Source organism: Egretta garzetta, unplaced genomic scaffold (assembly GCF_000687185.1).
Source record: "Egretta garzetta isolate BGI_Z169 unplaced genomic scaffold, ASM68718v1 scaffold203, whole genome shotgun sequence".
NCBI classification, from domain to species: domain Eukaryota; kingdom Metazoa; phylum Chordata; class Aves; order Pelecaniformes; family Ardeidae; genus Egretta; species Egretta garzetta.
In genome coordinates this window covers 62018-77381 of record NW_009259235.1, presented here as the reverse complement: position 1 = coordinate 77381, position 15364 = coordinate 62018, and the positions used below count along the sequence as shown (strand labels likewise).

Sequence of the window (15364 nt, the reverse complement as noted above, 5' to 3'; positions counted from 1 at the left end):
CTTATCTTTGGTTTGACTAGCAAGAATTAAAATTATCCATGCTTGAGCCTAATTTTTAATCAAGAAGTATAAAATGATAGACCTAAGTTGATCTTGAATGAAATAATTGCTACCTTGAGGTACTTAGTTTCTTAATGAAATTTTTTCTTTCAAAACTGATACAAAAAAGGGCAAGTATATATTGGGGGGGGCAAAACATGGAAAATAAATTTTATTGCACTGACTGACAGATGTCAATAACTGATTTACAAGTTAAACCACTTGAATAGTTATGAGGCTGAGAACACTGTTGAAAATGGCCATTTGTTGTAAATTTCTTGTATTAAGAAGGTTTACAGATCTGTACAAGCCAGGGACAAAAAATACAAATCATAGTGTTTATGAAAACTAAATTTAAGGATGTTATATGACTTGCCTTGATATTTCTCTCTTCTCATTTTTAGTATATTTTCACACAGAATTGATATATAGGAGGTATGGGTACCTAGTCTAATATTTTTGACTGAAAGGATGATTTTTCTTTTTGCATGTGAAAAATCGTAATACAGGTTTTGTGGTAAGTTGTTGTGTTGTCTTTCACTAATGACACAGTGACTAAACAGTAACTTGTAAATTCATATGACTATTATTAATTACAATTATTATGCAGTAAGGATGTGTAACCGTGCTTGTCTTTCATTTTATAGTTGTCATTCACAGGATCAGGTGTTCAAGTTTCAAGAAGAGTTCGGCATAGGTGTCCCACTCCCCTGCCTCTCCTTAACTTACTGCTAGAAGCAGCAATACTTCCAGAATTTTCAAAAATGACTATTCTTTGTGGGCTATATATTGTCCATAAAATGGTGGGGCTGGAAGAGTCTGTATGTATGGGTCATGCAAAGCATAAGGATGACTGTATTTGTATTATTGGGCAGACTCTATAGACTTTCTAGGAAAAGGCATTGGCTTACCTGCAAGGTGTCTTTTCTAGAAGATCTTTTTGCTGAGCTGTAGGAAATGCCAGATTTTCATATGTCAACTGTAAAAAGAGTTTTCTCCAGCATCTAAATACTGTGTTGTATGTATCAATTACAGGTTTATAGAAGAAGGGAAAATGGCTCAAGAAACTAACCGTAGCCAAGTGCCTATGCTTTGTTCCACTGGTTGCGGATTTTATGGGAATCCTCGTACAAATGGCATGTGTTCAGTGTGCTACAAAGAACACCTTCAAAGGCAGAACAGTAATGGTAGAATTAGCCCTCCTGGTAAGTAATGCTAACATACGTCTGTTTGAACAACTTAAAATGACACAGTAGACAGCAACTTGCTTCCTGATCATGTTCAAATATTAGAAGTATAGGAGCATTAGCGCAAACCATTTTATTCAAGTATTTTACCTCATGGAATGAGTTCGGATGAAATGCTCATGATATAATTGTGCTGTGATTTAATCTGCTCAGAAGTAGACTTTTGCTAACAACTTTTGTATTAATCTGAGTGTTTCCAATTTAATGATAAAAAAGTGCAGAAATATACTATACCAACATATTTTTTCTGAAATTACTGTCAGTAGAGATAACACTTAGCTCAGGGAATGCTTGTGAAAAGCATTTGAAATATAGGTATTTAATTTCTGCAGCCTGATGCTGAAGGATTAACCTGTAGACACTATAAGAATAGTTTCTCCTAGGTTCAGATACAGGTACTTTTTGTTCTTTTTTTGGCCTGGTGCCCCATGTACTATGATCTTTCCTACAAAGAAGATTTACCATTGAAATAAGTGCAGTCTTCCTACATTCAGTCTCTAGAAAAAGCTAGAGGGCTCGTCCCCCTCAGAAAGAACAACTCTTTCTATGCTTTGTTCTGTTCACCCTGATGTTTTCAACTTCAGCATGTTCTGCTGGAATGGGAGAAGGAGGTTTGGGGAGTGCTTCCCTGCAGCCTCTGAAATGTCTCTTCTGGCTTGGCTGAATACTGACAGCAAGTATTCTCATGGTGCAATCTTGAAGACTTCCTTCCTTGACTAAATATTAACTTGACTTTTAAAATGAAGCTGTAGTGTCCGTTGAAATCTGGGGATCTAGGTTCTGTAACTTCAAAATGGATCCTAAGTTGGCATTAGGATGCTACATTACTGTTTTTCACAGTTTTTAAACAAAACCCAAACTTCTCATGTCAGAATACTGTAGTTTATGCTGAGAAAGCTGTTTGTAGATGCTTTAATTAGCAGGAAATAGTAACTATTTTAAAGCTTCAGCTTCAGAACTTTGTGCTGTGTGATTTCTGGGGGCCTAGGGCTGGAACGTGATCAAAATATGGCCAAACATAATTACTTTTTGTAAAATTGTTTACTATGATGTAGGCAGAGATTCAATTACTTTCCTGGCTGGTGTCATGAGGGTCGAAGAATAATTGCATTGTATAACTTTTGTAATCCCAGGAAGTAGTGTAATGCATTTTACATTAGTGTCTTCCTTCCAGCAACTTCTGTCAGTAGTATAACTGAGTCCTTACCGGTTCAGTGCACAGAAGGCAGTGCCCAGGAAACTCAGTCAACTTTAGATTCTACATCGACTCCATCTATGCAGCCAAGGTAAGCTGTTTCTGTCTGTTCTGTGTTTTTACGTAAAAATCTGTATCAAGATGATTATATGAAGTGTACTGATACCGCATAATTAAATACTAGGATCTAGATTAGGAAAACATGTTAGACTTAACTGCTAACTTTAAAGCATGGGATCTCACATTAAATAGTAGCTGATCTGTTAGCTACATCTTGCATTCAAATGCAAATTCCTCTTTAGAATTTAGCCTCAAATAGGAGCATTGCCAGCTTCATGCTGTTCTAGTCAGACAAATCTCTGTAGTTTTCTGATTCCACAACGTGCAGTTGGTTGTACATTTATGAAAGGAGAGCTCTTCCCATCTTGGAAATTTGATGATTTTTTAAAACGGCAGAAAGCTGTTTACTAGAGCTATCATAAATGTATGATAATGTGTTAACAAAGTAGTTGTTTCATAGAAAGTGGAGCATACTAGAACAGGGGAAGGATACCTGAATCTTAGTACAAGTTGTGCTACTGAAGTGACTTCTTATTAAACAAGTAATTTCCAACTGGTTTATTCAAGGAGACGTAATTTACTCTTGTAAATCACTCACACTTACCAAGTGATCTCCATTTGTAAAAGCTAAATATTTGTTTATATTTAGTGGCTGCATTTCAGTTTAGAATGACACAACCAACAGTGACTTAAGTGCTTTGGAAATTTGAGTGAAAAATGTTAGTGTGTTATACTATGCAAGCTAACTTGCAGTAATACTCATTCCAGCTTTCCTTAAAAAAAAAAAAAAATCATAATGTAGTAAAACACAGGCTGAGGGTGATTTCATCAATTATTGTTGGCTGATTCTGTTCAGACTGTGTTTTCTGCTCCTTAGCTTTTTATAGGAGGTGTTATCTCATGCTTGGATCCTGCATATGAACTGAGAGCTGGGTGCCATGCTTGGTGCTATATTTGCTCTTTCCATTCTGGGATTTCTAATTGGGGTAGAAAATAGATATCTTACCCTGATACAACTCTTCTGGTATGTGGGGAAAAAAAAAAAATTCTTCTAAGTCAATGCACAGAGGTGAACCAATTACAGTGCCTTGGGTTTGTTTTCTTACACAACCTTTGTAATACCATGAAGGAGAGAGGAAAAAAAGGTCTTTGGTCACTAGCTTGATTACCTGTTACAGAAGAAATGAGTGGAAGGTTGCTTTGACACTGGCATGTCAAAAAATCAGTGTCACTTTTTCTCTTTTTCCCAAATGAAAGCAGGGATTCAACTTCAGTCTCTGGTAGTACCTCAGAGTTACAATACTCTGAGGAAATGTCTACTGAATTGACAGTGCCCTTCTGTAGGTGACCAAACCTGCAGTTCAAGACCTACGTGCAATTCTTGGCAATTTAAATTGCCAATTGCACCTCCAATGCCCTGGCTGTGTCATGGACTACTGGTAGGGCTTTGCTGGTTCATGGGCTGCTGGATAATCCAATTGCTTGGATTCAGAGTGAATCTCTAAGTGGAAAGGGAGAAACAAATCTGGCAAATGGGGTAGTGCTACCTCTTGCTTGGGACTTCAGCTCTGACTTGTTCCATAGTAGAGCTGCTGGATGAGCAGTTTGGCTGCAAGTGACTGCTTGTATCAAATCTCTCTCCCGTAACTGTACAGGGTATTAATCTGTGAGTTTTCAGCTATTATGTGATTTTTAGCAGTATGGCTGACAGGGTTGGGAAGTTTGGCTGGCACCACTTTACACTGAAAATCTAAGGGGTTCTGCGTACAGCTGCAGATGCTTTATTACTGGAAACATTGACATGCTGCAATTTTCTTGTTTGTATCACTAGAACACCAAAAGTAGCTCCTCTACAATTATCTTGCTGACTTACGTTATAAAAATCCTTGCATATTGAATGTTGCATTGTTGCTCCTGTGTAGAAGGATGGTTTGCCAAACTACCCTAAAATATTTTTTCCCTTTTTATAGTTGAAATGGTTTATTGCATTCAATATGAATGCAAAAATATTTAACTTTGTCATCAATTCAGATAGTCCAGTATTCTTAGACACTGTGGTGTTCTTACATGGTTACAGAAACAACTTCAGAGTGAAAAGCTTTGGTAAGCTGTTTCATCAAGGTGTACTCTAATCTATTTCTTTCAGGCTTGCGGGAATGCTCTATAGAATGTGGACATGCCTCATAAAAATCATAACCTTTCTATTTTTTTTTTTTTGCCCCCCAGCCCTGTGTCAAGTCAGTCACTTCTAACAGAATCTGTAGCATCATCCCAACCGGATAGTACGGCTGTGGACAAAACAGTACCTGAGACAGAAGATTTGCAAGGTTGGTGCCTAGTTTTCAGAGACAGAACTTACGAGTAATGCTTTTAAAAATACGACTTCTCATAATTTACTCCTGTTCAAGAGGTGGCTTATTCTCAAACCCAAATATTCTGTGAAAACAAAAGGCAAAATAAGGAAAAACTTTCTTTTCTTAAAAGGGAAGTCTTAAACTGAAAACTTGTATGTTTAACTGCTGATTTCACTATCCACCAGAACAAGTGTTAATTGTGGTTGGTAACGCGTATTGTAAATTGATCTACTGTTCTGTCTTTATGCCACAGCTCTTATATGTAAGTAGAGTTTTGAGTATCTTCTCAGAGTCATCATTTACAGCAAATATCAGAGAAGTTTGTGAGTGTATTTGTGATAGAAGGTGTTATAGCTATTAAAAGAACAGTGTTGGTATCTTGTATGAACATGAAACACCTAGAAAAGAACCTTTCACCTATGAACTGCAGTGGTGTAATATTTTGACCCACCGAAATTCGCTTTATGAAATATAAAACTGCCAAACCACAAATTCTGGTTGCTTGAAGGAAAATGGCTGAGTGAGTGATTTTAACTATATTGGTCTAAAATCCTTATTGCTGGTAGAATATAAAGTGTTTTTCTCTTAGATTTTTTTTTTCTTTTTATGTGCAGGCTTGCAGAGCTTAAAACTAAAGAGTTTTTAATAGTATTTCTTAGAAAATGCAAATATGCCAGATAGTGTACAGAATTTGCTCAAACTTGTAATCCATAGACATTATAAAAGGTATTTAAAGGTAAGTCAGTAAGTATTCTGCCTTTACTTCTGCTGATGCAGCTAAGGCTTTAGTGGGTAGAGTTATGTTTCTGTAGACTAGGCTAAACATAGGAGTTCGGGTTTTCCACAGATACAACATGTAATTCCACTTAAAGATGCTAAATATGAGTTCTTTCATTGTACCTCTAGTATCAAAGTGCTGCTTTTCAGATACTTTTCTAAACGTGAGCTCTCCCTTTTTGTAGGGAGAGCTCACGTTTAGACTCTTCTAGAAGAGTCATTATCCAGCTACCGCACTGAGTAAGGCCACCTCCTCAGTCACACAAACAGTAGCTGTGAAACTCAGAGAAAAGGATTTAATGCTAATGTTGTTTTGTACTAGCCTTTGATATGTCAATTATTAGAAACATGTTTACTCTTAGAAAGATAGGTTCTAGACATATGTTCCAATACCTGCTATTTAGTTTGTTTTCTGGAGCTGAGAGCTCTTGTTGCCTCAGTTTTGACAACCCACATAAGGTGAGCTCTTAATACCGATCAATGATCTCTGGCCTTACCCAGCTTGAGAGAAGAGCAAGCGCTGAAAAGGCTTATGCTTCTTAAGTTTCATATATTTTTACAGCAGAGGTAGGTTTGCAAGCTAGATTTGTAGTTGATACACCTCTGAGAAATACACATATGGCTCTACTTTTTATCCCTGTTTTGTGGTACTGGGATGTGCTGTGTGCCAGCTGTAACCCAGCTGCTACGCAGGTACGTCCCTTTCTGGGAACATCAGAAGTAGAACGCTTCTGTCAGGCACATGAATATTGCACTGCAGGTATGGATGTGGCACATAGTGGAGAGTATGAAGGCTACTTCTGTAAGCTGATCTTCCTACTACCCTGCCTTGTTTTTTCTTGTTAGTCTCATGATTCTTCGTCTTCCATCCAGTGCCTGAATTAGTCTGTCTGTTTACATATGCATCTTGCTTGGCTTAGCTGTAAGTTGAAACTCTAGGTTTGAAGCATCTACTGCCTTTTCACTGGGAGGCAGGGGGAGTGTTTGATTATTTTAAAATAATCTTCGATGCTTTTATTGTGAGGTGACTTGGGCCTGTGAAAAGACTTTTCCCAGCAAGTTTTCAGAGGAATGTGTCTCTTACCCATTTGGATAAACTTATGCTCCTTCTAATTCTCCACCTCTAAAGCTAATTCTCCCTATGAGAAGATAAGATAGATTTCTCAACGAGAAGCTTTGATTTCAGGGGTGTATTCACATTTTACAGCATGATTTTCAAGGATCAACTTAGCTGAGTACTCTAAACACCTCATATATGTCCTGTGTCCTTTTCTTTGTACCATAGTGATTTCTAAACTAAGAACACCACCACCGTGTAATTGCAGTTCTAAATTACAGTCCCTATTTATAACTCGCTGTGGCAGGGTCAGCCTCATTTTCTGAAGAGTTGCTTCTGTGCTATCCCTTAACTGAAAATCATAGGAAATGTAGTGTTTCCACTTTTGAAGTATTTTGCTTTGAAAGCGCAAGTTTGTAAAGAAAGCAGCTTATAATGGATGCGAAGTGGCTTTCACTCAGTTGTCACAATTGTGCATCCTAAAGTTTTTTGGTTTGTTTCTCCATTATTCAGAATTTGAATTTTAGGCTGCTAACAAGAATGTAATAGAAATGTGTGAATCAAAGTTATTTAGTATTGTCTGGCTTTGTAGCGTTTAAAAAAGAAAAAAGTCACAGAACTGTGGGAATTGGTCCTAGACTAAAGAGCTTATAATGCTACTTCTGTTGATATAGGGGAGGAAAAAAGAAATTATGTCTGCTTTGATCACTTGTTCAGTATTTATTCTGAAAAAAATCTTGCTTTGTTGGAATGGCTGATCTGGAGCAAATTGTTTTATGCTACTTGTAAGTCAGTCTATTGTAGTTACATGTAGTTGAGGTCCCCTTAACTTTTGCTGTTGAACACAATTTACTAGGCTACAATAACAACGAATAAAAGATTGGACGAATAGTTAGGCTGTCTTTGATTACTTTTATTATTTTTTAAAGCAGACAGATAAATGGGACTTGAGCTGTGTGCACACAGGTCTTACTGTTTGCAGACAATCTAAATCTACAAAGGGATAAAAATCCTAAAGAGCAGTGCAGATTTGCTTGTCTTCATTGTATTTATGCATTGCAAAAGAAATAGAGGAAAGCTATGGAATATGTTAATAAATCTAGATTTTAAAGGTAGCAACTGTGTCATACTGCTTCTAGGTACTGAACACCGCAAAAAGCCCAGGCATTAGCTAGTGGCTAATAGATTATTTTTTAAGTTTTAATGTTCTTAAATATCATGAACATATTGCTGGTGATCTAAAATCATCATATTAAGGTACAATGCAGCTTTTGTAGCAGCTTTCTTCTATTTTGAGCATCTCTCCCAACTCATTTTAGACTGCCTCATGAACTGTTGTACCTTTTGGTCGACATTACAGCCCTGTTAGGATTAGCCAGTCAGGATTCCTTATTTGTTAGCCAGGGATTAATGGGGCTGGCTCCTGGCAAGCCTGCAAGCGGGTAAAGAGGTGCTTTACTTCTCTAGGATTAATGAGTTTAAAACCATCCAGGTTAGGATTCATGCTTTATATTTCTGGGAGGTTTTTAAAGGTAAATGAAACTTGTCATGAAGGCAGGACGCTCCACCACATATGTTACAGAGCTCTTGCAACTCGACAACACAAGGCTAAAAGTACAAATTGTAATAACAGGTGAGCTTTTAGCCTCTTTGAAGCTGAAAACATCAGAGAACCAAACGAGCCACTCTGATTTTCAAACTCATTGCTAAATTGGAGAGGTCCATATATTAGCAATGCAAAATGCAATCAGTCGTGTAATATGGTGTGCTTAGTCATTTGAAAAATCAAAATACTAAGATTTAACTATCTAGCTAGAAAGTGCACGGCTGTTCTTTTCAATTAAGTCACCTGGTTTTGCGCTCGTCTAGGATTTTTGTGAGGTAAAACAGTTTAAAAATTCAGTCATTGCTGACTAAGTTAAAAAAAAATTGATATCAAACCAGTTAAATTGCTACAGAGTTTTACATGGAGATAACCTGGGCCTAAGGTGAATGCTGTTACTAATGGCATCAACTGCAGAGGACCTCATCAGGGCTAGCTCAGTAGACAGAACTGGAAAGGAATTGATGGATACTTCCGATTTTTGTGATGATACCAGGGGCTTAGAGGTCGAGTATGATGATGGGACAAGTACAGAAAATAATGTAGGATATCCTGATTTACTGGATAAATGCTCCAGAGAGAAAGGAGACATTCACAAGAAAGATTTAAAACTAATTTGCCTCTTCCTAACACTGAAACAGTGTATTTTAGGCCGATTACTTCAGCTTAGTGTTAAAATGTTAGGAAGTAGGGATCTTCTGCTTAGGATTAACTTCACATTTCATTCCTCTGGAGGAGTGGATATTCTTCTGGTCAGATGCACTTAAGAAGGAAAGATAGCTTTCCTGTGGGAGCAAGGAACCTTTTTCTTTGGGAAGCTCTGCCTGGTAATACAGGGGCGATAAACGCAAAACGTCCAGGGTAGGGAGAGAGGAGAGAACAGATGAGGTGTTGGGAGTCTTGCAGCAAATGCACGGAGTTTTGTGTTGTGCCTGCAGGGATGCAAGGGCTGGCGTGTGCTTTATCTCACAGGTACTGTTTTCACAGTCTGGCAGTCAAAGTACAGTGAAGTTCAGGCAGGGTTGGCACAAGCAAAGCAGTAGCAAAAGCTTCTGCCTTTAGGAGGAAATCCAGACTCTGCTTGTTTTTATCAGCTAAGAACATGCTCTGTACAACAGGGAACTTCTAGTGGCCAGCCCAACTTGTCAGCTCCAGAAAAATTGAGTGTGTGTTCATGCTTATTCCTTTTTGGTTGGTTGGCAGCTTGTACTGGTGCTGCCAGTGCTTCTGTTCCCCAGCTGAAGGCAGAGCTGGGGCTGGGGGAAGGGAGGGAATCGGTTCAAGCAAAGCAGGCAGCAGCATCCTGGAATCCAGACAAAGTACAGCAGCTGGGAGCGGCTGCAACACGTTTCCTGTAAGCTCCAAGCTGCATGGTGTTGCTTTTTACCTGGCTTTTTTCTATTGCCTTCATCACAGCTAGCTTAGACTGAGGACTAAACCCTGGCAGTTTGTCATCTGAAGGTGGCTTAGTGGTTGGGATTTTCATGATCATCCTAGAGGATTTTGAGTCAGATCTCTGGCTTCCATGCAAAAGCAATTTGAAATCTAAAATTCATGGTTACTACAGTAGATACAAAGAGACTTGTGGCAGCATTAGAACAATCTTCCCACTCAGTTCTACAGTGAGCAGGCAGCCTTAAATATTTTTAAACCTTTTTAATGTGAGAGCCGTACGCACAAAGAAAATGTAAGTATGTATGTATTAGAGAGCCTTGTTATGCAGGGAATGGTGCCAGTTTTTCCTAAATTTGGCTAATAGTTACAGAGGCTTTTAGTAAAACTTACATTGAGGTAGCTGGATTTTGCTACAACAGGAAACAAACTTGAGAATGTGAGCTGCTAAACACTAATTCATGGCATGAAGCTTTCTTAATGAATTAATAAACACGGCAATGTCTGTTTTCTGTAACACTGCAAGACTTCATTTGAGTAAGTCTTACCACTTCTGATATTGTCTTGCATCTCTTAATCCTTCCTGCTTTTGACTCTTATCTTGCAAACCTTTGGATATTCTCTGTCTGCTCAGAAATGTGCCCTTTAACAGCCATTTAAAGCCATTGAACCTTTTTTGCAAACTATCAATTCTTATAAATTTTATCACAGAGGAAAGCTCTGCTTGTAACACAGATGGTGATTTTGAAAGGATTTAATAAACCATGTATACAGTCTATCTTTGCTAGATTAACCTTTGGAATATACTGTCCACTTGGGCAAAGTCTGTGCTGGTGGTCAGGTATTTTGCTACCCATTGGTGTTGCTTGGTACAGGCTGCAATGTTTTGATACATTGCAGAAGTGGAAAGTGTCCTTTCCTTTAAAAAAAAAAATAAAATCACCAGAATAGCAGCACAGGAAAAAAGAAAAAAAAAAAAACCACCACCAGAATTTTCATGCAGAATAGCAGTCAGCTGGCATAGAACCAGCACAGAGCTGCATCTGACAGTCTTTGCCTAACAAAAGTCCAGCTGCACAGAGATGCCTGCAGCTTTTTCCCTGACAGATGTCTGGGCTTGCTGTTGTATTCCCTCCTTTACAGCACTGGTTCTAGCTCTGCTCCCATTGACACTCCTCCCAGCTGGAGCTTGCTTTCGTTCTTTGCCTCTTTGCTGCAAATACTCCTCGCTTCTGTGTGCCTTACTGGAGACTTGTCTTGCTGTGATCTAGCAGTGGCTGGTAGGCAGAGATTGGCTCTTAGCCCTTCTTGAAATGAAGTTGGTTTTTTTGGTTTCTATTTCTGTTTTGTAATGTAAGGAATGTGCAAATACTTGAGGAAAACCAGCCAATTTCTATTTTTACCTGGGTCAGGCAAATACTCCCATTACTTGTTTATATTCTCCCACACAACCTGTAACCTGTCTCTTTCAGATGTTAGAGAATATTACAGTAGGTTGAAAGTTGTCTTAGCAAAAGTGTCTTTAAAATGAGATGTTTACCTGCTTCCTTTTGGGTTTTGGGATAGTGCACTTCCTCCCTGTAAGTCTGTGTCTTGAGCTAACGGTGTCTCACCCCAGGTAGTAACTAGCCCCTGTGTAGTCTTTTTCCAGGTGTGCAAGAGCAGCAGTGTCACACTGGTAGGTATTGTTCTGAAACACTGCATTTTGTGTGGCCTCAGTACTGCAGCCTTCAGCAAAAATAATGTTGATTCAGTATTTGAAAGGGAGTGTTTTACTCAACTGATCCTAATAAATACAATGCTTCTCACAAGCAGATTTGGGAAACTAGACTAGTAACATTGGTGGGGAAACGCTTGGTGTTGGATTCTCTTCCCAAATCTGACAGCACTGAATCTTGCTCTTAAGCCTAACTTTTAATTATTTTGTTTCTTTAATGTTGTTTTTGCACTGTAAATTTTATGTGAGCGTTCAGTGAATTCTCTAATTAAATTAGATCAAAGGTCTAGAAGGAGGGAGATCCAGTACCACTACCGAGAGTCCATTAGACTTCTGGCATGGAAGCTTCAGCAAAACGGCTAATCCCAGAACCTAAATTTACAACATGGGCTTTAGGTTACCATATGACTTAAGCAGAGGAAGGGGAGAGACACAGACTTTTTCTGCATTGTTCTTATTAACTTATTTAATATTAGCTTCAGTGTCAGAGAACGCAGAGCCTACACCTGAAGAACAAGACAAGTCGCTTGACAAACCAAAACAGAAAAAGAATCGTTGTTTCATGTGCAGGAAGAAGGTTGGACTTACTGGTAAGAAATTCAGATTTCACTTTTCTTAGCTTGTTTAGGCTTTGGACCTTTGAAAGGTTGTTCTTTTAAGGGGAAAATGGGGCATGGTCATCTTGATGTTGTGGATTTGAAATAAAAGTTGGCCAAAGGTGCTTTCAGCTTGGCTCTTACTAGATTTAGTCATTAATGTATTATTTTGTTTTTCAGCTTCCTGTCTTTAAGTGAAATTCATAATTCCAAATACTTCCCTTTGGAAGTCTGCTTAGCTGAGGACAGCTTTGCAGTGGTTCAGTGAAAGGGCCTAAGAAAACTTGAGGGTGAAGACTCACAAACAAAGAAAAAGAGCAGGAGGTCTCTAGGAATGTGTGTTGTGCTAGTGTATCACGTGGTAGGAAGGCATGGTCAAGTCAAATCTTACTGTAATAGCTTAAAACTGTATTATTTGTGATTCTTATGCTTTCTGCAGCAGAGGCTCTTTGGCTGATTGACACTGCTGACTGAGATTTATTGCTAGTGAGTGAACACATTCAGGATTTAAAACAAACCAGTATAATTAAGAATGTTGAAATGTCTAAGCTAATATTTCTATCCACAGGGTTCGAGTGTCGGTGTGGAAATGTTTACTGTGGTATGCACCGTTATTCAGATGTACACAGTTGCTCTTACAATTACAAAGCTGATGCTGCTGAGAAAATCAGAAAAGAGAATCCTGTAGTTGTTGGGGAAAAGATCCAGAAGATCTGAACTGCTGCTTCTGCTGGAAAACAAAATCCTCTGACCATCTGCAGATTAAATTGACTTGAGCTTTTTTCCTTAGTCATCAGGAATGTAGAGCAGTGTATCTTGCCTAGACCTTTTAATCATGCATGTCATCAGATGAATAGATTTTTTGTTTTTGTTTTTTGTTTTGAAAACGACTCTGAACATTTATTTTCATTGCAGTTTTCTGTGGCTGAAGACTTAAGTAAACTTTACAAGTATTATCCTTTAAGATCATTTTAATTTTAGTTGAGTGCAGAGGGCTTTTATAACAAACGTGGAGAAAATATTGGAGGGCTGTGCTTTTCCAGGATAAAACATGCATGCGTTAACTTTGCAGTTTATTTTCTTGTTGTATATAGCTTTTCTCTGCAGCACAATTTCCTTTTTTTGATAATGCCTTGTATGGCACAACTAGTTATCAGTAACTGAATGTATTTTAATCATTATGGCTGCTTCTGGTTTTTTTTTCCCATTAACGAGAGGTTATACATGTTCGCATATTAGCTTGTTTGCACCCTCTACCTATTTATGTATGAATCATTTGTAATGAGAGTGTGTGCTGAGATTGTCTGCGTGTTGGTTATTTTTTTTTTTTAAATTGGTTTTTGTTTTTGTGTGTGTGGGGGGAAGGCTGTATGCACTTCATTTGACTGCAGGTTTCATTGGGATTACATCCATCAGTCTGTACACAAATATGAAGAATGATCTGAAGTATCTGTGCTGTATTTATGTTTATCCACGTCTTAACTTTGATTAAATAAAATTTAAAAAGATTGGAGCCCCTGTGGCTGTCACTGGCATCTGTAATTTGGATTTTTCTTGTTTTATTTTCATGGGGAACTTCCACTGGTGGTTCCCTTACAGTGTATTTATTCCTGTCCTGTATCCCAATGCCAGCTAACTTCTGATTTTTACTTTTTTTTTTTAACCTTTTCACATCTAACTATCAGGAAGACTACAGTTTCCAGAAGCTTTCTACCTTGTACATTGATATATTCTGTGCAGGGAGTTCTCCGTGCCTCCTGTGTGGTTCATCACTCGTGCAGGAGTTGGGGCCATTTGTGACAATGTACTTAGGCTGGGGCCAGAGCTACAGGTAAAACAGATGAGGCTGGTGACGGGGCTGTGGATCCATGGATGCGATTCTGGCTCTAGGAAATACAGCTGTGGAGCTTGCGATCCAGTATCTGACACGCAGTGCTGCACAGGCTTCCCTGAAGTTAGGCGAGAGAATGGTTCTTGAGACAGTTTCTCTGGTGAGATGTCTTTACTTCTGAGGTTTGAAATCCATAGGCTTCAACGCTGGACACTGCCACAGCCACCCTACACATGCTCCCTAGCGGATCTCCAGGCTTGTAAGTGAACCCCATTCGGGCATAGGACAAATCTTCTATTATTGTCTTGTGAGGGTGCTCAGTAACTTTAATTAAGGTTGCCTGGCTTGTCAGATCAGAGACTGTGCCTCAACCATTCAACCACCCTGGTTATCCACATAGCTTAAAGGTTGAATGGTTTATGTAGTACCATGGTAACTTCAGCCAGCACTGCTTATCACCAAACTTAACAGAATACTAAAGTAGAACTAATTCCTCTCCAGATGGTACTGATCTGCAGTTGAAATTTCACTTGGTGACTTGCTGCTGCTTTCAAGCATTTGTGAAATAAATGAGATTGCATGGCTTTATTTAAAATGTTAAATTTTTAATCAAAGCTGGCTACATCCTTTAAAATTCTGAATGCTCTTTAAAAGCTATGGCTGGCAATTAGTAGATAAAGCACTACATTTAGCATACAAACACTGTGCAGCAGAAGGAGCTTTCTCTATCAGATAGCTGTGGAAAGTAATCTGCAAGACCCAATAATAAATGAAGTATCTTGTGCTTGCAAAAATGGCTTAACCGCAATCTATGAAGCACATGGGTTTTATAGTAAAAGAAGGAGTAAACAGCTCTTTCTAGCAAGCTTCAGCTATGGTCTGCCTTTTTATGGGTCAAGGATCCTGTATTTCCTCAGAGCATTTGCTAAATTTCCTCTTACACAGTGCAGAGCGTGGAAAAGCAGCAGTGTCTTCTCTTCTGTGGGTGTTCCTCTGTTTGCTTTCCTCTTTGCTGCTACTTCCCTATGCTGTCATCCTTTTCTTCTGTTTGACTCCTCCCTCTTCCCTATTTTGGGTCTCTCTCCTCCTTTTCCTGTAAGTGTCTTTCTTTCCCCTTGGTGCCCTCCCCTCCAATCTGCCTTTCAGCTGACAGCGGTGCTTCTGGGTGGGCAGAGGGGATGCTGTAGATTTCAGTGAGGGGTGGAACCAGCCCTGTTTGTGTTTTCTGGTATCTGAGAGATGGAAAGAAGAAAAGGCACAGGAAAAGAGACTGCCTTTGGAATTCATGTACTCCTTCTACCACCGCTGGTTCTGAAGCAACAACTCTCCTGGCCCTCGATTACAGGGTAGGAAGTGGGACTGCACCAAGGGGCAGCCTGCCTTGCACAGCGGGGCAGACCCATGTCTGGCGGTTCTACTTCCACACGCATCATGCTCAAAGCAACCTCAAACCTCCTTGGCATAGCTTGTGCATTTTTCTCGGACTTGAGAAGATT

At 39.0% G+C, this 15364-nt stretch overlaps 1 protein-coding gene across 2 annotated transcripts in view; it reads left to right on the top strand.

The window, feature by feature from the left end:
• The window catches only part of ZFAND6 (zinc finger AN1-type containing 6), a 36676-nt gene extending 23631 nt beyond the window's left edge, over positions 1-13045 (top strand). For both annotated transcript variants that reach the window (XM_009635862.2, XM_035891470.1), the window contains 5 exons: positions 1075-1244; positions 2461-2572; positions 4768-4868; positions 11918-12031; positions 12606-13045. In XM_009635862.2, the coding sequence (XP_009634157.1) occupies positions 1094-1244; positions 2461-2572; positions 4768-4868; positions 11918-12031; positions 12606-12754 (627 nt within the window). In that variant the 5' untranslated portion in view covers positions 1075-1093 and the 3' untranslated portion in view covers positions 12755-13045. The remainder of the gene's footprint in view (positions 1-1074; positions 1245-2460; positions 2573-4767; positions 4869-11917; positions 12032-12605) is intronic.
• The last annotated feature ends 2319 nt before the right edge of the window (positions 13046-15364 follow it).